The 19,281-nt window shown below is 49.4% G+C and overlaps 2 protein-coding genes and 1 long non-coding RNA gene across 5 annotated transcripts; 2 read left to right on the top strand and 1 right to left on the bottom strand.

The window, feature by feature from the left end:
- The first annotated feature begins 1,016 nt into the window (after nucleotides 1–1,016).
- On the top strand, nucleotides 1,017–12,046 carry ORMDL3 (ORMDL sphingolipid biosynthesis regulator 3). Of its 3 annotated transcripts, XR_014685523.1 has the most exons (5): nucleotides 1,017–1,117; nucleotides 5,542–5,748; nucleotides 7,129–7,280; nucleotides 7,410–7,921; nucleotides 11,313–12,046. XR_014685523.1 is itself a non-coding variant. In XM_084496412.1 (4 exons), exons 2-4 carry the CDS (start codon nucleotides 5,575–5,577, stop codon nucleotides 7,543–7,545), a joined length of 462 nt encoding a protein of 153 aa, XP_084352538.1. In that variant the 5' UTR covers nucleotides 1,017–1,117; nucleotides 5,542–5,574; the 3' UTR covers nucleotides 7,546–12,046. The 3 variants fall into 3 exon arrangements, 2 of the variants coding, with proteins under 2 accessions (XP_084352538.1, XP_084352539.1); XM_084496412.1 differs by having other exon boundaries at nucleotides 7,410–12,046; XM_084496413.1 differs by lacking the exon at nucleotides 1,017–1,117 and adding an exon at nucleotides 2,943–4,221 and having other exon boundaries at nucleotides 7,410–12,046.
- On the bottom strand, nucleotides 11,311–17,998 carry LOC311422900. The gene is made up of 4 exons (XR_014685524.1): nucleotides 17,406–17,998; nucleotides 13,234–13,364; nucleotides 12,488–12,552; nucleotides 11,311–12,272 (listed from the first exon to the last, which is right to left on the bottom strand). It is a non-coding gene; the product is annotated as an uncharacterized lncRNA (long non-coding RNA).
- Nucleotides 12,309–19,272, top strand: GSDMA (gasdermin A). The gene is made up of 10 exons (XM_084496410.1): nucleotides 12,309–12,559; nucleotides 13,918–14,180; nucleotides 14,372–14,579; nucleotides 14,761–14,926; nucleotides 15,025–15,118; nucleotides 15,926–15,973; nucleotides 16,249–16,403; nucleotides 16,810–16,960; nucleotides 17,423–17,496; nucleotides 18,057–19,272. The coding sequence occupies exons 2-10, from the start codon at nucleotides 13,967–13,969 to the stop codon at nucleotides 18,291–18,293; spliced, it is 1,347 nt and encodes a 448-aa protein (XP_084352536.1). The 5' UTR covers nucleotides 12,309–12,559; nucleotides 13,918–13,966; the 3' UTR covers nucleotides 18,294–19,272.
- Nucleotides 19,273–19,281: the final 9 nt, after the last annotated feature.

Here is a 19,281-nt window from a genome sequence, read left to right as displayed (position 1 = left end):
TCCCCAGCCCTAACGCTTCTGTGATTTGGGGCACAGACCCTGACCCAGGAGGGCTGCCTTGGGGCTCCCGCATCAGAAGGTGGCACAGTAGGAGTCAGAGGTTGGTCCAGATGATCTTATAGGTTGTTTCCAACCCAAACGATTCTACGATTCCCTGGAATCTTGTCGCTCATTAGAAACTCCTGGGTGAATTTTTGGGTAGACCTGTGTGGGGCCAGGAGTTGGACTCGATGGTCCTTGTGGGTCCCTTCCAGCTCAGGATATTCCGTGATTCTGGGATTCCAGGATTCTGGGATTCCGAGATTCTGGGATTTTGTGATTCTGGGATTCTGGGATTTCGTGATTCTGGGATTCCACGATTCAGTGAGTCTGTGATTCTGTGATTCCCGGATTCTGGGATTCTGAGATTCCATGATTCTGGGATTCTGGGATTTCATGATTCTGTGACTCTGTGATTCTGTGAGTTGGTGATTCTGGGATTCCATAATTCTGGGATTACAGGATTCCATGATTCCATGATTCTGGGACTATATGATCCTGGGATTCCATGATTCTAGGATTCTGGGATTCCATGATTTTGTGATTCTGGGATTATAGGATTCCGTGATTCCACGATTCTGTAATTCTGGGATTATATGATCCTGGGATTCTGGGATTCTGGGATTCTGGGATTCTGAGATTCTGTGATTTTGTGATTGATTCTGTGATTCCGTGGTTCTAGGATTCTGTGATGTTGTGACTCCATGATTCTAGGATTCTGCTTTTTTTGCGTGTGATTCTGTGATCCTGGGATCCTGTGACTCCGTGATTCTGGGATTCTGGGATTTTGTGATTCTGTGACTCCGCGGTTCTGTGACCCTGTGGTGTTGTGCCTCCGTGCCCCCTGGATTCTGCTGTTTTGTGCCTCCACAGCCCCTTTCCCCGCTGCCTCCCGGCCCCGTTGCCCGCCCCCGGCCTACAACTCCCGGCGTGCCGCGGGGCCGGGGCGGGCCGCGCCGTGGGGCCGGCCGGGAGCGCGGCGGAGAGCCCGGGCCGGGCCGGGCCGAGCCGAGCCGGGGCCGAGCCGAACCGGGCCGGGACCGGGACCGGGACCGGGACCGGGACCGGGGCCGCAGCGGTGAGTGAGGGCCGGGCCTGGAGGTGGGGGGGGGTCCCGCGGTGAGGCCGAGCCCCCCCCGGTGTGCAGCGGGGGTTGGGGGGCGGTGGCCGGTGCCGGGGCGCTGCCGGCTCCGGGAAACCGGGAGAAAGCGGGGGGCTGGGGGTGGGGGCTGGGGGGGTGGGGGAGGCCCCCGGGGTCCCGCTGCTGGGCAGCGAACGGGGCTTGGTTGGGAGCTGGGCGGGGGGAGGCACCCCCGGGGGGCGGCCCCGAGTTGTAGCTGGCCCGTGGCCCCCGGAACGGGGGGGGGGTGGGCAGGGGTTGGGGAGGGGGCAGAGATCCCAAGGGGGGAGTAGATCCCAAGGGGGGGCACAGATCCCATAAGGGGGGGGCACAGATCCCACTGGGGGGCTCAGATCCCACGGGGGGGGCACAGATCCCACTGGATAGGGCACAGATCCCACGGGGGGAGCAGGGATCCAGAGGGGGGGAGGCACAGATCCCACAGCAAGGAACAGATCCCACGGGGGGGGGGGGCACAGATCCCACAGGATAGGGCACAGATCCCACAAGGGGGGGGGCAGAGATCCAGAGGGGGGCACAGATCCCACAAGGGAGCACAGATCCCGGAGCAGGAGGGGCACAGATCCCAAAAGGGGGCACAGATCCCACGGGGGGGGGCACAGATCCCATGGGGGGGGGGGCACAGATCCAGCTGCAGCCGTGCCCACCCGCTCGCTCACGCTTCTGCTGCCAGCATCAGCCGGGGCCTCCTCCTGATCCTTGTCCCGCTGCTGCTGCCCCGGGTCCTGGGTTCAGGGCCTGGCAGAGCCCCCAGCGGCCCAGCTCGGGGCCACGGAGCAGTGCTGGGCAGCCCGAAGTGCCAGCACCTTCCCCTATCAGCCACCTTTACACGCAGCCAACATCGTCGAGGCACTCGATCCTCCGGTTCGGGCAAAGAAGGGTTTCAAATATTTATTTGCTGGGGAGACGGGGAGCTGCTGTTGCTGCCAGAGATAGGGATCGCGGCCCTGCCGCGGCTCCCCCGGCTCACAATGGCTTGCGTGCTGGGAGCGCTCAGGAAGATCGCCCGAGATAAGCACCCGCTGCCTTCCTCACCTCTGCGGTCCCCAGATAAAGCTCCCACCCACACGGAGCAGGGGAACGGCTGCGGGAAGAGCCGTGCCCTGCCCGGTGTCCTGGGTCCGGGGCAGGAGGTGTTTGGGCTCCCCCGGCAGCAAAAGAAGAGGTGGGGAAGGAGCTGAGCCTCGGGGTGCTGGTGGCACGGCTTTAGGGGTGATCCTCCAGCAGCTGCTGCTGTGGGGTTGTTCCCACTTCTTGTCGAAGCAGGGAAGTGCTGGCAGCCCCAAAGCGCCCTGCTGGGAGCCCCAGGACAGGTCTGGTTCTCCCAACAAAACCCTGGGCAGCCGGGAGCTCACAGGAGTGACGGGTGAGCAGGCACAGAAAGGCCTGGGCAGGGAGGAAGGGCTCAGCTCCTCCATCGTGAGTGCTGGTCGTGTCCCACCGTGACTTTTTCCCTCCTTGGATGGCCACCGGCCAACGTCAGCTCGGCCCTGACCTTCACACCCGGTCTGTCGAAACATCCCAACTTTGCTGTCCTGAACCGGGGCTGCACGGCTGGGAAAGGCAGCTCGGCTGCCAGCTGCTGCAGGGGCGGAGCTGGAGTTCCTCCCGCTTTTGTGTCTCGCCTCCGTTTGGTTTTTTTTTGTTTGTTTTGTTTTGTTTCGTTTTCTGCAGGTGAGCAAATCCCTGGTGTAAAATCAGACAGCAAACAACACGAGACCGGGGATGGGGGTAGGGATGGGAGCTTCGGCGGCGCGCTCCGCCAGCCAGGCTTGTGCAATAACGTGCGACGCTCCGTGTGCAATCTGAAGTCAGCAAAGGGCTTGGGCAAGGGCTGCGAACACGAGGCCAGAAATGGGAAAGGTTCACAAGTGAAATCTCTTGAAGCTGGGGAAGGCAGAGTTAGAGAAGTATGCAAAATTGTCCTAATAATAGGACCTCACGCTTGCCATCGCCACAGCTGTCTCGCAAGGCTGAGTTAACCTCCCGGGCTGTTTGCGCTCGCGTTTCACCACTCCAATCGTTTTTACAAGCGAGGAAACTGAGGCAAAGGGAGGAGGACTGCTCCACGTACAGCTTCTGAGCTTGGCCCTTTGCCACCCAGCCTCAGCTCTGCAACTGCCCTCGTTTGCAGCTGGCGCCGGGTAGAAGTTGCTCCTTGGTTTTTGACCGTCAGACTCACAGATGTCCCCACATGGAAACTGCACTCGATTCCTGAACATCCAGGCTGCTCCTCCGGCTGTCGGGGAGGTGGGAAGGCCCTCGGATAACAGCATCACCTCGAGAACAGAGCCGGAGGGCCTGGAAGAGGTCCCCACCCCGGTTCCAAAGAGGAAACAATCTTCTCTTTCTCGGTGCTAATTAAACTGGATTTTAAAGCATCCAATGAGGCCGGTCAGCATCAGGCTTCCTGCACTGCCGCGTTGCTCTGAACCTCGGCCGTGCAGCTCACACCCCTGCACGGTTTGTCTCCATTCTCTTTGCTGCCATCTTCTAAGTACTCGAGGGCCATTCATCACATCTTTCTTGAGTGTTCTCTAGACTAAACAAACCCATTTCCTTCAAGCTGTCCTTGCAGGTCATGTTTTTCCTACACCTCTGCTCATTCTCACAGCTCTCCCCTGGCCTCCCTCCAGCACTGGACAGTTTTCTAGCTGAGGCCTTACCAATATCTAGGAGAATTATTTCCTTTGTCTGGCAAGCAGCACTCCTGTTTATGCATTCCACAGCGGTGGTTGCTTTTTCTTTCTCTTTTTCCCAGTAGTATGACATTTTGGACTCGTGTTGTGCCTCGCCGCAGCCCCCAGATTTCCTTTAGGAGCTGCAGCAGATTAGGGACGGAGCTGCTCTCCCAGCCAGGCCTGGAGCGCTGAACTCCAGCTCCGAGTCCTGCTTCCAGACCAAGTTTCCTCATCTGGAGTGCCCAGGAGCTGCCAGGAGACGTGCCAAGAGGCTGAGCGACCCGCAGATCTGCAGGTTTTTATTCTGCAAGGGGAACAAAAGCCTTCTCCAGATGTGAACCACCTGGGCAGCAGAAGCAGGTGAGCATCCGTCAGCTCACCTGGCAGCCTCTGGTGCTGAGCCAGCGCCGGCTGAAAGTGGCAGCGAGCGTCCCAGGAGCTGCAGAGCCGAGCACGAGGCGTGTGTGAGAGCCCTGGGCAGGAGCAGGAGAGCACAGCAGCTTCTGAAACAAGCCAGGCCCAGCACTCCGTCAGGGAACTCGCAACAGCTGGTAGCGACATCCAGCGCGTAATGTTAGATCTGGCTCGGGCTCGCCTCCTGAGACTGCGAGAGCTGGAGAGAACAGCGACTTGTTCTTCAGCAGCAACAACACGAGGCCAGACAGCAGGAAAAAGCCCTTGCTTTGGGGTCCTCTGCAAGGAGGGACGGGCTGTAGGACCTAACAAAACCACATTTCCTTGGGACACGGACAGTGAGGATTTCATGCAAGACATGTCAAGACAGTCTACTTTACAGTGGTTCTAATTTGTCTCTCTGCTGTAATCCCTGAAAACCAGTATAGCAGCCCTTGTCTGCCCAGTAAGCCTGAAACATAACCAGTACCTGCTGCTGGTAGCTACCGGCGCAGCCGTCCAAAAAGCCACAGCGTTGTCCATAAGGCAGCGGTGCAAAGACTGCTGGTGTTACCCACTGGCAATCTGAAAGGATAACCCTGTTCTGCTTCCTCATCTCCCTGGGATTGCTTAGAAAAGCCTGAGCTCCGAGTCTCCTTCCCTACAGGGGAATTCTGTTACCACTGCCCCCATCCCGCAAAGCCTTAAATTGGAAGGGAAAACTTACAAACCAGACCAGGAGACCAGCGAGCCTGCAGAGCATGCAGAACCCTCCTGAATTACGCAAACTAACTGGGTGATCTGTCAATAAAGAGCTGCTTTGCCTTCACTCGTCAAATACTAGTGTTTGCTTTCTTAGTTTAAAGTATGTTGAACCCAGAAACATGTAAGAAACTTCACGAGCCAAGTGCTTCCATTATTAATACCGTGATGATGGCTTAAAAAGCACTTAAAGTATTCATCTGAGTGTTGTGAGTCTTGTCAGGGAAGGTTCGCATTGAACACTGACATCTTGGTTCCAGGAAAACGCTTCAGCAGATCACACGTAGCTTCTGTCACAGGCAGGCTCCCCACACGCTGTTCCCAAACGTGAGCTGCTCCCAGATTCAGCCTCTCCCCTCAGAAACATCAGCGACGAGGTGCAGAGAAGTGACCCAACGCGGGATTTTTATAGCTGACAAAAATCTCAGCTTGCTTAACAGCAAGTCCCTCCACCCCCGCCGTGCTTAGCTGAGAAATTCGGACGGAGGGGTAGAGCAGCCCGAGTCCTAACCTGATCTGCTTTAGTTTCAGGGGTGCCCAGCTGACAGGAGAGCCAACATGAACGTGGGAACGGCACACAGCGAGGTGAACCCCAACACCCGCGTCATGAACAGCCGCGGCATCTGGCTGTCCTACGTCCTTGGAATCGGCCTGCTGCACGTTGTGCTCCTCAGCATCCCCTTCTTCAGCGTCCCCGTGGTTTGGACTCTGACGAACATCATCCACAACATGGTAAGGGAGCAGCGTGGTTGGTTTGGCTCCTGGGGCACGGGGAGGTAATCTCTCTGCACCAGCTGTTCTTCTGAGAGAGATCTAATCCGGCTCTTGTTGACACAGTTCCTTTCTCTCTTTCCAAAGACATGGGGTAAGTTACTCAACCTGCAGCCCTCAGACTGCACCTTCTCCTCTAGGTCATGTATTTAAATCCAGCCTAGGTACTGATAAGACTCCCAGCATCTGGTAAGGTTGCCCAGAGGGGACACAACTGATTTGCCTGCAGAGCAAGTCCCTTTGCTGTGTCCACCTTAGCAGAGGAATAGCTGTACCAGGCCACAGAAGCTGGCATGGCAGCTTTCACTTGGGTTGATATAATCAGACTGGATTGGCCTCGTTAGGGTTAGGAAGCAAGATTAACCTTCAGCTCCTTCTGCTTAAAGTAAAAGATTTCATGCAGTGCAGTCCTGTGCTGTGCTGCAGCCACGCAGTGACAACTTCCCCAGTGAGCAGAAGAAAACTGTGCTCTGTTTAACTGCTCACTTCCCTGCCTCTGCCATCCCATTGTTCAAATCCTAGCACGTTTGGGTCCTAGGGCTTGAGCAGACCTCTCCACAGCCATGTGCCCTCAGGCGAAAGAGGCAAAATACTTCAGAGGCGCAGCAATTAATTTTGTGTCATTTATTTTAAGTAGCATCTCGGCCCAAGAATATCCCAGAGACAAAATACACCCTTATCGGGGACCCTCATGCTCATATTATTCACATCTCTAGTGAAAGGAAAACACCACACCAGCTAGAGGTGCTAGGGGCTGAGTTCAGCGCGTGCTACCTGCATTTCATCCAGCTCCTTCCCCTGCTCTCCTCTGCCAGCTTAAACGCTTGGGTCCTGGGAGCAGAAAGGAGTTAAAGCCAGCAATGGCTGTGCTTGAAAGACGTGTCTGACTGAGCCGGACGCTTGCTGCTTATCTCTAAGTTGTGTTCCACTTCGAGGTTAACTTGTAATCGGAATAGTAGCAGACCCTTACTGCCTGCAGGCCTAGCAGCACTTTTTTTAGACAGCATTTAGCATTGCTGCTGCACGGCAGAGCGACTCCATGCTAATCTCCCGATCCAAGCGCTGCAATCCTGCAACTCCCTTCTTGCCTCATGTGCAAGAGCCGAGTGAGAGGCCCCAGATGCAGCAGCCAAGCCTGGGAGAGCCCCAGCTAGTGGCCTTCGCCCTAACTCACTGCTTCAGTAGCCGCTGTTGGAGTTTCCCAGCAATGGCAATGCGTCCCTCTAGCGGGACGGCGTGCTGCTGCAAGCTGCCTGCCCAAAACCTCTCAGCGCCGTGCTGTTGGTGCTGAAGCTGTGCCGTCCACTGTGTTGATTCCCGCTGCACGTGTGTTTGCTGCAGAGCATGTACATCTTCCTACACACCGTGAAAGGAACTCCTTTCGAGACGCCGGATCAGGGGAAGGCTCGGCTGCTGACGCACTGGGAGCAGATGGACTACGGCGTGCAGTTCACAGCGTCCCGCAAGTTCCTGACCATCATGCCCATCGTACTGTGAGTACCGCAGGGCAGCTGAGCTGCCTCGGGTCCTGTGCTGGCCGGCGCTCCTGCTGCCCGTGCTGTCTGGGGAAACAGAAAGCACGAAGCGGCGTTAATTCCTCGTTTTGTTCCCTGCCTTTCCAGGTATTTTCTAACCAGCTTTTACACAAAGTATGACCGGATACACTTCGTAATCAACACCATCTCCCTAATGAGCGTCCTGATCCCCAAGCTGCCTCAGTTTCACGGAGTCCGGATCTTTGGGATCAACAAGTACTGAACTGCGTAGACGGAGCGCGTGGAAGAGGAGCAGAGGCGAGGGGAAGTTCCTTCTCTCTTGCTCTGTTTCTTCACCCCCGTGCCCACTGGGATCTGATTTCACAGCGGCTGTTTAAATGCAGTACCCAATAGACATATACCGCATGCTGGATCCTCATGCCCAATAAATCTAAACAAGCTCCAGAGTAGAGTTTAGCGCGGAGCAGGATACGTGACGCTGGATTTCTTTTATTCCAGCGTCATAAATAGATGGAGATACACTGAGACTTCGAGGTACAAAGAGGATGAGTTATGGGAAGATCATCGTCTGTCCCAGACATTGAACGGCGAGAACAGGGATGAGGGGAAAAGCTTTTAGTGCTGGTACTATTGCTGTGGTAAATGCACTTTAACATACATTTCCCTTTCTGAAGCTAGGTGCTTTAAGCGATATGTGGGGAAGTTCAAAGGGAGACAGCCAGACTTCCCCAATAGTTGATTGTTTGGGGGTTTGAGTCCCATTTTGGGGCGGGGGGGGAACAGAACGACAGATTTGTATTTTGAAATCTTTTACGCCACTGAGAAAGGAAGTTCTTTTACTAAAAACAGTACAGGAAAGAATCACCTGCAGTTTGACAAAGCTTTCAGTTTTCTGTGGTACCATTCGCGTGGTTCAGGGAAAAGATTTACCAGCTCCTAAGCTACAGCTGAAAGTAACAACTTGTACCAGAATTTCTCTGGGTAACTTTGCTCCCAAGCCCAAACCACTAAAATTTTAAAGCACGCTGAGCACTCGGGCAGTGCAGCGCTTGGATTAAAGACCAGGTTGCAGCTCATTTTAATGATTAAATACAAATGCCACTGAGGCACTTGGTACATGGAGATCGCATGAGCATGGGAGAAGCTGCCCATAGGTACAGGCCAAGTGAGAGATGGACGGCTGCCTGGCATAAAAAGTGGCAATAATTGGGATTTTTCACTTCCATCAGTCTCCTTGGTCTCTTAAGTCTGCGTGCACGTTACTGAGATCTGCCAGTCCTAACCGTGGACTTCACATGCGAGCCTCCATGTGGCCAACAAGCGATGCCCAACTGCCTGGCACTCAGCGCCACGCACAAATCCTGCAGCAGCAGCCCCTGGGCCCAGGGTGACTCTGCCAAGGGTGAGGGAGCTGCAGGAGGGCGATGCTAACGAGCGGCACACTGAAGTGACCAAGAGAATGGTGTTACGGGGCACTGAGGACAACAGATGATTTAGTATAGGAACAAAAATAAGCCTTTTCCCCCATGAAACTACCACCTGAATGAAAAAAAGGTCTGCAGGTTTAGACTTCCTGGCTGAGATGCCTTTCTGCTGTTCAAGGCAATCGGTTTTTCTTTTGGGTTGCGTGCCCGATGAAATGTTTTTCCTCATGCTTCCCCTGTAAACTTAGGAAAGCCTGTATTTTTTGTTGTCTTAGTGCTTATATTGTCTCACACTGACAATGGTAGAAACTTTTAAAATGTGCTGGTTTTGTTCCTGCATTAGCTAAGCCTAGCTTGAGAAGTCACAGTGGATATTGAGTTGTTTGATGGTCTGAGCACAGGACAGAGGAACTCCAAGTTCACACTTAGGATCCAGTACTACGCCATGTGTAATTTTAGGCAAGCTGCTTTACCTCTCTGTCTCAGATTAACTACCAGACTGCTGCAGAGAAGGGAGAAAACATTTAGCATACCTCAGAGGGATGCTGGAATGCATAGAGAATCATTACCTAATATGTTTGAAAAACAGAAATATTTTAAGTGAAAACGAAGCTTTCAAGAAAGTAGAAAGAAGATTTCAAGAAGGTGGAAAGAGAAGAGCCTGGCTTGATACTTGAGTGCTGTTCTCCAGAGAGAGTTTGGCAGATGTGTAGTGTACATGACTGGGGAGGGGGTTTAAACCTTTTAACCACCACGACATAGGGACTGCTGCTTTAGTTAAGGTACTATATTCCCTAAAGCTAATGTACTCTTTAAGCTACTAGACAATGACTTTTTTTGGGGAAAAAAAAAGTGGTTTTGGAATAGAACCGTTTTGTCAATCAGCTGAGAACTTTTGAAATTAGTAAGAAATCAACAGCACCAATGCCTGGAATGCTTACGGGAAGACTGCTGCCCTCAGAGGTGCAGCACCTGTTCTTAACAGGGTGGCTAAGGCTGCATCTGCAAGGCAGACCGTGCTGCTCGGCAGATCTGAATTCCTGATAGCACACCCAACAGCCATGCCAAGGGTAAATCTCCAGAAGGAAGAACACTATTCATTTAGGTAGAATACGAGGGGGGGAACATCAACTTTTTTGCAACAAAAACAGTGGCTATACCACAGGTGCTTTTGCTTGAAGTATTAATTCCCTAGATACAGACATACACTGATTATTTCTAAGTATATGTGCTTCACACAAAGCCAGAGCAGTTTGGATATTTTTAGCACAAGCACAAATTGAAGGTAGAGGATCAGCTTTCTTCAAAGTACAGCGCTGTAGTTGCATCAAGCACCTTGGCATTGTAACAGCTGAGGATCTGGGTATATATTATTTCTGCTGTTAACTGACACTATGGACATTTGATTGCATTTTGTTAAATTAAAGGTCATCGGTAAAACAACATAGGATGGAATTCCAAACTTCTGAAAAAGGCTGTTTTTAAAGCCCGGAGTCTAAAATGTTGGGCAAAGCCTTAATTATAATAGTAAGCTTTTCTGATATACTTTATTGACACTGAAATTATTAAAATAGCCATTACACAAGTGTCCATATTTGGGATTACATGGCAAATGACGTTCTTTCCAAGGCAGGTACAGCATTTTTTGCCACAAAATATCTGAACTTAACTTGGACTCATACAGTTAATCCAATCAAGTGAAATATAAATGAAAACTGGAGAAATATGGGCAAAACTGAGAGCAAGAGTTGAAGAAAGAGTTCATGTTAATAATACTTTGTATTGAGTAGCTTCATTAGATTTATAGTTACTTGAACAATTATTGATCTGGTATCCTCCTTAAGATCCCATCTTAAGGGTAGGTAGAAGAATTAATCAAAAATAGAAAAGGAACCATTAAAAAAAAAAAAAAAAAAGCTTTGGGTACTGCTGGTCAAGCCACCTTCATGTGAGTTCTGTGGCTGGTTCCTTCCTGCCAGCGTGATGGGAGCGAGTCATACCTGACCAAATTTCTAGTTAAGTTTCTTTGTTGCAGTGGTGTGAAAGGAATGAATACAGTTCTGGGTGTCCTGGAACTCCGTATGGAAACCACTTCTGGGATATTTATTTGCTAAATTCATCTGGAAGTGAGTTCAGTGCTTGAAGGCTAATCTTGCGCACACGAAGTTAATGAACTTCGTCAAAACACTAAAAATCTCATGGGGTGAGTCATTTCTGAGAAAAGGGACATCGGAACAGCACGGACAGGAGGAGGGGTTTTTAGACATGTATTTGCAGCTGGCATAGCGATAATCCAAGGACAAAGCCTACCTTGTGTGCTGAGAGTCAGAATGGGAGCCCAAAGCCTGTCTGCTCCTTCTTTTAGGCTGTAGAATTTTCTCCAGTACCTCTGTGAAGGAGATAATTGAGCGTTATTGATTTTAAACAGGATTTTGATTGCATTGCACTTGACAGATTTCCCCCTTGACCTTACACTGTACATAGTAACTAGGACAAACTTCAGCTGGAGAACCAAGGTGGACTCCTTGTGTGACTGAGAAACAAAGGCTGGACAAGTAGGTACTTAAAATGCTTTTCTTTTTTTTTTGTTCTGCGATGAATGCAGGAGAAAAGCTTCAGAAACCCACCACTCCAGCAGTTTACAGGCACTGGCAAGCAGCCATCCCTCCACCTGATCTTGTGGGCAAGGCCTCCTCTAAGCCATCATTAAGACAATGCACCAATTAACGCCATGTGGAAGCCGCTGCAGCAGGGAAACAATCAAGTGCTACCAGTTGGTGAATTAGGGAATCCTGTCTTGTAATTCCTTTAACAGAGCTAACGGATGTTACAAAGTCCAACCCTTTGCAGGAAAAAAAGCCTTTAAAATAAAAACAAAAGCCTGAGGTCTAGGGCTACTTAATTCTTGAGTACTTTTTTTTTTTTTTTTAATTCATTGTTTATTTTTTTTTTGTTTGTTTTAATAGAAGGTTGGTACTGGCCCTTGAAAAGGGAACAGCAGTTGGGTTACCATTGTTAACGCATTAATATTTCTTATTGTGACTTACATTGCTTTATCATTGCGCATAATGTATTTTAAGCATGCAGGAGTTTGCGTTTATGTATCCTCCTTGGATGAATTTAAGTGAGCTAAATTAGTTTTGTTTTTTTTTTAATGGAACATTCTGACATTGTACATAGTTTTAGGGTTGTTTTGTTTTTTCTCCCCGTAGCCCTTCTTTTTGCTGTGGATACCGAAGTCTCATGTAGAGAACTTTCTAAAATAAAAGTGTGAATATTTTTATTACTCCTTTGTACAGCATTCTAAAAGAAACTAATAAAGTACGTATTCATGTAAAAGCTTGTACTACATTCCTTGAATTCCACGTGGGCCAGTTTTGCTTTTAAACATACCGTTGGAAGCCCACCAAGCCAGGGGCTGCAGTGAAGTGAAGAGTTGGCCAAGGAGACCGGTCAATAAAAGCTGCTGAAGGCACCCCACGCCTCGCAGCCTGGCGTTGTCACGGGTCTACTGAGATAGCTCCCAGGCCAGAACATGTTGTTCCCCATCCCAACGGATCTCAATCTGAAAATCACAACCACGCCAGAAGCCTGGGAAAAAACGGTTAGCCTCCAGACAAATTATCTGCAGCTGTGGTAACGGCAGCACCGCAGAATGACTGGTCAGCGAAGTTTTTTGGGTGAGGACTTTGCTATCTGCAGCTATTGCAGACTTTGTCCTTAAAATAAGCCTCTTCCTTCCGGAACCAGCCAGAAAGCAAGTAGGGAGTGGCTGCTTACCCAGCTGCTGCCAGACTCCCATCACTCCAGCGGCACGGACGCAAGCTCCTGGCCGTTCCCACCACCTGCAAGGTAAGAGAAGACTTTTCGCTCCCCAAGCAGGCAGGTATGTTTTTAAAAGCTTTGCGAACAGCAGAGGGGGAGAGCAAATTGGTAGTTCTTGCTGGGTTTTATCTGGCTTTGAACTTTTCCGCTGGAATGTGTCCCGCGGGCACTGCTGAATCCATCCCACGTTAGGCAGGCAGGACTGCTGCTTCCCCCGGCGGCGTACCCCCTTCCTGACATGATAGTAACTCCCCAAAGATTGAGACTCTCCAAGTCTGTTTTTTCCAAGCCCCTGGGGTGCATTCAAGCAAGACGGAGGGAAAGAAAAGCTCCGCATGCACCCCAAATGAATGGGAGCTCTTCATCTGAGCCACGGGCAGGGATCTGTTACTATTTAACGGGACTCGATAAAGCAGAACGCAGAAGGGAGAGAACACACCAGCACCTAGAGAAGTTTCATTTGTAAATTAAAGTTGTCTTTCCCTGTGCCACGCATACCTATACCGAAGGGCATAAGCAAAAGCGAAACTTTGGAGTCGAAACCACTGCAACAGGAGCCAGAGGCCGGTTTCTTTTCTCTCCCTCCAACACCCAGCTTTCCTCCGTAGAGGAACCTGCAGCTCTGCGGGCATGCCATGGGTTGGGGGAGAAGGGGCACAGACAAAACGAACCCGAAATGCTGGGGATTGCTTGTTCCGTACCAAAGAGCTCCTATTTCCCTCGCCAGCATGCTGTTCTCGATACTTTCACTTCCTTCACCTTAGAAAAGCAGTTCTCTTGGGCTCTGTTTCGAAACAGGGCTAAGCCTTACTCATCCGGCAGGCATCGAGACCTAAGGGGAAAAACGCAGAAGCAGTACTTATGAAGAAACTCCAAAAACAGCAAAAAAAAAAAAAAAAAAAAAAAGATTAAAAAAAAATAAACCTTGTGTAAGGGCAATGTATTAGAGATTCAAGTATTTAGGACCACAATAGGTGGCATAAGACGGATAAGTAGCCGTGTCTAGTTTTAGTAATGAGAATTGTTGTGCTCTGTGCTGGGTACATGCAACAGATGAGATGTCTCCGGTGTGCCCAGCAGCACTGAGGCTCCATCCCATCCCGCAGCAGCAGCAGCTAGCTGTGCTCTCGTTTCTGCAACGGCTGAAGTTACAACTGAAGTTACACCGCAGGCAGGGATAAGCCCCACTAAGCCTAACGAGCAAGCCACAGCTGCTAATCCTCCCTCACCACGTGCTTCCCTCCAACAACCTCATGCACACTGTGTCCTTGTACTGATGTAGGCTTTGGGGGGTCATTATCCTTAAAAATTAAGGAGTAATGCATTTTGTTACAGCCTTCTGCTTGTATTACAAGTCACTTTGCTTGTCTTGCCTATTTCCTAAGGCACAGGCACGCTTCTCCTCGGTTCCAGAATTTATCAAGCCGCAGCAGAATGTTTAAAAAAGTCACCCAAAATGTGGCAAAGCAAATGGATCCAAGCGGAAACCTGGTTCCAGTTGAAAGCATCATCGACCAAGACCATTTCAGAACCTTCTGTCTAGTTACAGGAAAAGGAAAAACCTCATTCCGCCAGTTTCTTCCCTACAAACGGACAGAATATAAACTCCACGATGTGCTGCTGCCTGGAACAGACGATGAAAGTGACGGTAAAGTCCACATTTATCATTCTTGCTTATAATTTCCACAGACAAGGCACTTGAGTCATCCCGCTTCCTCTCAGTGCCTAATTAAGGATTAATTTGTGCCTGAACCCTACCACACTGCATCTTTACTGTGGGGACGACAGCCGTAACACTGTCTGTGTAACCACGCTAACCAAAGCCTCAAATCATTTCAGAGTCCTTCCCCTGCGGAGACCAGCAAGACTCGAGGCACTTTACAACCGCAGGAAGAGCCCATGACCAAATCGATGGGGTCGTGAGGGTGGACACCAAACCCGCGCAGGTAGAACTAGGAGGGTCTGCCTCCTTCTCCAAAGAGTGGTCCATCAAGATGGAAAAAAAGGCAGTAGATGTAAAGCAACTCGAGGCGCTGAGTGGAAAAAGGTAAGGCAGACACAACCAGAGAACGCGCCCTCCAGCCCCACAGTCACACTGTGATGTTTGTGTCCTTGTGTAGCAGGAGAAAGGGGACAAGCTGTGGCTCTAAGTAGGCTCCGCTACTTCTGGCACAACTCGCGTACAGAGGCACGTTTAGCAGAGATATTGCATCCTTTCTCCCCTCTAGAAAACTCAACGTGAATCACCCCTTCATTCAGCAACTACGGAGGATGCAACAGAATTTATACGTGGTTCACGAAACGGTAGAAGCCTCAGATGATGTCAGCTATGAAGAATCCAAAGAGAAAACAGGGCAATTCGTGGCCCAGCTTTATGCCAAGCTTATTGCAAAGGTTTGGTTTCTCTCCAGCTCCAGAGTGCGTCCTTCCCGGCCTCCTGCATGCCATTCAGGCCAGTAACAGATTTTTTATTCTATTTTTTAACCAACCAGGGTACCTGCATGAGGAAGCAAAGCATAACCATACCCAAGGGCTGCATCCTAGCCTTCAAGGCGATCCAGGTGATCATTAAAGATGCGGCATGGCGTGAGTAACTTTGAGAACCTACCAACTCCTCCATTCGGGAAACAACGCAGCAAAAACATTTTAGAAAAATGTCATTCAGCCCTTCAGCCACCTGCAGCTCATCTGCAAGCACAAACACAATAGAAATAGCAGAAATCACGTGGGAAAGGCTCAGTACACAAGTTAAAAGGGCAACTTGGGAAAGCAAGGCTGTTTGCAGGGAGGGGTGGTAAGAAAATGAAAGCAAGGTAAAGGAAGCCTCAGCTCTACATCTCATGAACTGCAGGGACAGCTCCTCTTGAAAAACTGGCACAGAGGACAAAGGTGGTTCTGGCTTGTTTTCTTTCCTCCTGAGAAGAAAAGTGCCAGGGAGAAAACTGGGTGGCCAAGGCTTCGGTGGGAGCACTGGGCAGGGGTGCTCGTACAGGCTAGGCAGAGGAAGGAGGGACATCCCTGACGCCTGCCACGGGATTTGAGATTTGGCTTGCTTCCCCCCGTGCTTCATGCCTGCGTGGATCCCATCGAGTGCAAGAGGCCATTTAAATTCAATGTATTTTAGCACAGGCCCTAATAGGAGGCAAGTGACGGCAGAGGAGGGGTCTAGAAATGAGAGAGTTTAAACGAACCTTGAAATGAGCAGGCAGAAGACTGTTGGTAAGCGTGCGAATACCAGTCTGACCCACAGCCACCACGTGAGATTTGAGAACTGTGACACTACTACCTTCAGACTCAAAAAAAAAAAAAAAGACCAAATCAACCAACACTACCTCTCCAGCTCTAAATATTTTCTAAACTAGCAACTTTTTTTTTTTTTTTTTTATATTGCAGAAATTCATTATTTCCCAGAGAGTAAGACACCAACATTCGTATCTGATGGTAAGCAACATACTTCAATACTTCCACTTACACTGCTTTTACTGCATTTGGGTAAGGTGGACTCTCTCAGGTGAGTACCAACCCCATGCAGCAGTGGTTGCTGCCACTACTGCCTCCTACCTGTGCTGTGACAATTGTCCAACTCAAAACTGGGCATTACTTTCAAAAATACTCCTAGAAACATTTCAAATTTTAAACTTAGGGATGCCGGTGAGCTTTCTGTAGGACTGCCTAATTTAAAAGAGAAATGTTTGGACACTCTTTCTGGTTTCCAGGTGTCATAGGTAGACAACTTGACGTGCTGAAGAAAGAAGTAAGGAACAACTGCCAAATTCTCTCCCAGTTGCCTGTTGATTTGAGGAGCATGTTTTTAGGAGCCATCAAAGCTGCATTGAGAGACACTGACCTCTTTGAGGAATTGATGCAGAAAGTAAGCAAAGTTCTTCATGCTGCCAGGATTTGTAAGTAAAGATGTCTGTTATCAGACTTCCTGTCCCAAGTGACACGAGTATCACAGCTACCAACCCCAAATCCTCCACTCAGCATGTGGCTGGTCTTCATCACTGCACAGAGAAAGGAGGTCCTCAGGACAGAGCGAGCTTCTGAAATATGTTCTGAATATAGACTAGATTTATCTGATGGTATCAAAGTATTTAAATTCCATATTCTGCATTTAACTGTGAATGCTAAATGTTCAACGTTAACCTCATAAATAACTTAAGGAGGAGAAAAAAATATTGCAGGACTTCATACACTTGCTTCTCCAGGTATATTGCAAAGAACTATCAACATAATTGTCTCTTAAATCCTGAAATTTCTCTCTCTTATTCCCCTAGATGGGAGCGTTTTTTAATGAACCTGATAATTGTGAGCTGACAACACAGAGCCCAAAGCTAAAAGACATGCTGAGCAGCTTACAGTCGCTTTCAGAAAACGAACGCCATAACCTGGCAGGAGCAATTTACTACACTCTTCAGGCTCTCAGCGGTAAGGAAGGCTTTCTGGCTACTTTAATAGGGAAATTCAGTAGTACTAGAATATATTAAGTGCATTCCTAGCTGCAAAACTAACAAACTATAGAAAACTTACAGAGAGACTTGCAGAGAACTTACATAAAGGAATGTAAAGACGGCAAGACTACATGACAGAAACTGCAGTGCAAATTCCAAAGTTCTTTTCCCGACGCTGCCACAAAACACGGTTTGAGCCTTTCCTCAGCCCTCAGCCTGCACTGCTGCTTGTACACAGCATTTGCTAACATCACCTGTGCACAGAGCAATGGCTTTATTCGTCTCACAGGGAGGCCACACAGTTAATTTAGTTCAAAAAGTCTAAAGAACTTCTGACCAAGCAATCATTCTGTGCAAGACTGTCACCCTTCTTACCTTACTAGCTGTCTCTGAAACAAATTGGTGGATGTTTTGTTACATACCTCTTTTAATTCTCCAGAGCAAACAGAGGTACAACGGCTATTCTTGCTAGAATCCCTGGAAATGGAGACTGTGCGACGTCAGCGTACCCTGGTGAGAGAACAGAACATACATTACTGATATCTGGCTGAAAATAAAGCGCAGGAGGGCAGGGGGCAGTGTTATGTCAGGCAAAGAAACGTTTCGATTATGGCACTAGTAGCAGTACCACAACTCAAAGTAATCCTGAAAAGAAAGGAATGAATAACTGCTTGATACTTGGCAGGAATCAAAATACTTAACTCTGGGAGGAATCTCCCCCAAACACAAAAGTTAAGATTTCTACAACTGTTTCACTGATAATAAGCAGTAAATTAGATCCAGCTGACTACCATTTTTCTTGAAAGCATAGTCAGAATTTGCTGGTTTCTTTAGCTCGAGATTAAAAACGACCTTTAGGGTTTTTTTGGACATAACTAGTTTACAGGAAATTGAACTCAATACACGAGCATGAAAATTTCCCAGGGTAAAAGGTCCCATACAGAAAAGTGCATTGTTCAGAGGGCCTGTAAGATGAGAAAGCACTTCACAAGTCAGGGATCACTACTTAAGAGCTTCCCAAAATTTTAACAATCCCATGTTAAGCTTTTACTTTTTCTGCTGTCGCTGCACAGGTTGAGCGCTTCTTCAGCTGTATAGAAGGAGACACGGAGGGCCGTTCTGGCGGGGATGACATCTTGCTCCCCTTCTCGGCAAACGAAGAAGAAGAAACAACCAACGCAGTGCTCGAGATGAGTGGAGTGAGGATCCAGGAGGATGGATTTGCTCTCTGCAATCAAAAAGGCTTCTCGGCCCTCGAAGCCCTGTACCCATGTCTGTATGCACTAGATCTCCTGAGTAACTCCCAATAGGCTACACATGTCCTCAGTTAGGGCTGATTTAAAGGGAGCGATTTAACAATGTAATTGAAATGCTATTAAGTCTCTTTTGAAATTTTATCCCTGTGTAGGCAAGGCACCCTTTTAAGTGTTCAGAGCTGCTTTTCCCACCCATTTCTGAGCAGACTTAAACCAACAAAGCTGCTAACAGAAGCCTGAGGCTGGATATCAAGATTAATTTTTTCCCCCATATGAATGCAGAGTGCTAACTGAATAACCCACCACCCCAGAGAGTCCCAATCCTGTCAGCTGTACTGCACGTGATCACTTTTAATGGAAAAAAAATAGTAATAATAATCAAAAAGGTACAGAGATACACCTGCAATCATTCACAAATACTTGAAGGTGAAGGCCTGGGCGCATTTCCATCCCTGTGCGACCGTGGGGAGCCCGGGGACCTCAGGGCATTTTGGTGACCCCACAACAACACCCCCCAAGTGGTAGTGAGGCGTAAGGGCTGCAAGGATGGTTAGAGAAATGGAGTACATCTCAAGTGAGGACAGGCTGAAAGAACCAGGCCTGTTTAGCCTGGGAAAGAGAAGGCTGAGGGGAGAGCTCGTTAATGTGTTAATGGTGTCGAGAGGATGCAGCTGGTCTCTTGGCAGCAACAGGACGAGAGGCGATGGGCACCAACTGAAGCACAAGAGGTTCTGGCGGAATGTGTGCGGGCACTTCTTTACTGGGAGGCAACAGAGCGTCAAAATGGGTTGTCCTGAGAGGTTTTGGAGTCTCCTTCTCCAGAGATATCCAAAAACCTACCCGGGTGCCATCCTGTGCATCTCTGTGTGACCCTGCTCGGCACGGGCTTGGACTGCGTGGTCTCCTGGGGTCCCTTCCAACCCCAGGCACTCTGTGATTCTGTGATTTTGTGCTTCTGTGAAACGATTAGCGCTTTAAGATAATGACACGAATGTCCTGAGTGCTGCTTAATAAAGAACAACTCATTATGGAACACCGGGAT

Source organism: Aythya ferina (genome assembly GCF_964211825.1).
Source record: "Aythya ferina genome assembly, chromosome: 23".
In the NCBI taxonomy this organism is placed as follows: domain Eukaryota; kingdom Metazoa; phylum Chordata; class Aves; order Anseriformes; family Anatidae; genus Aythya; species Aythya ferina.
This window is presented reverse-complemented; position numbering and strand designations above follow the sequence as displayed.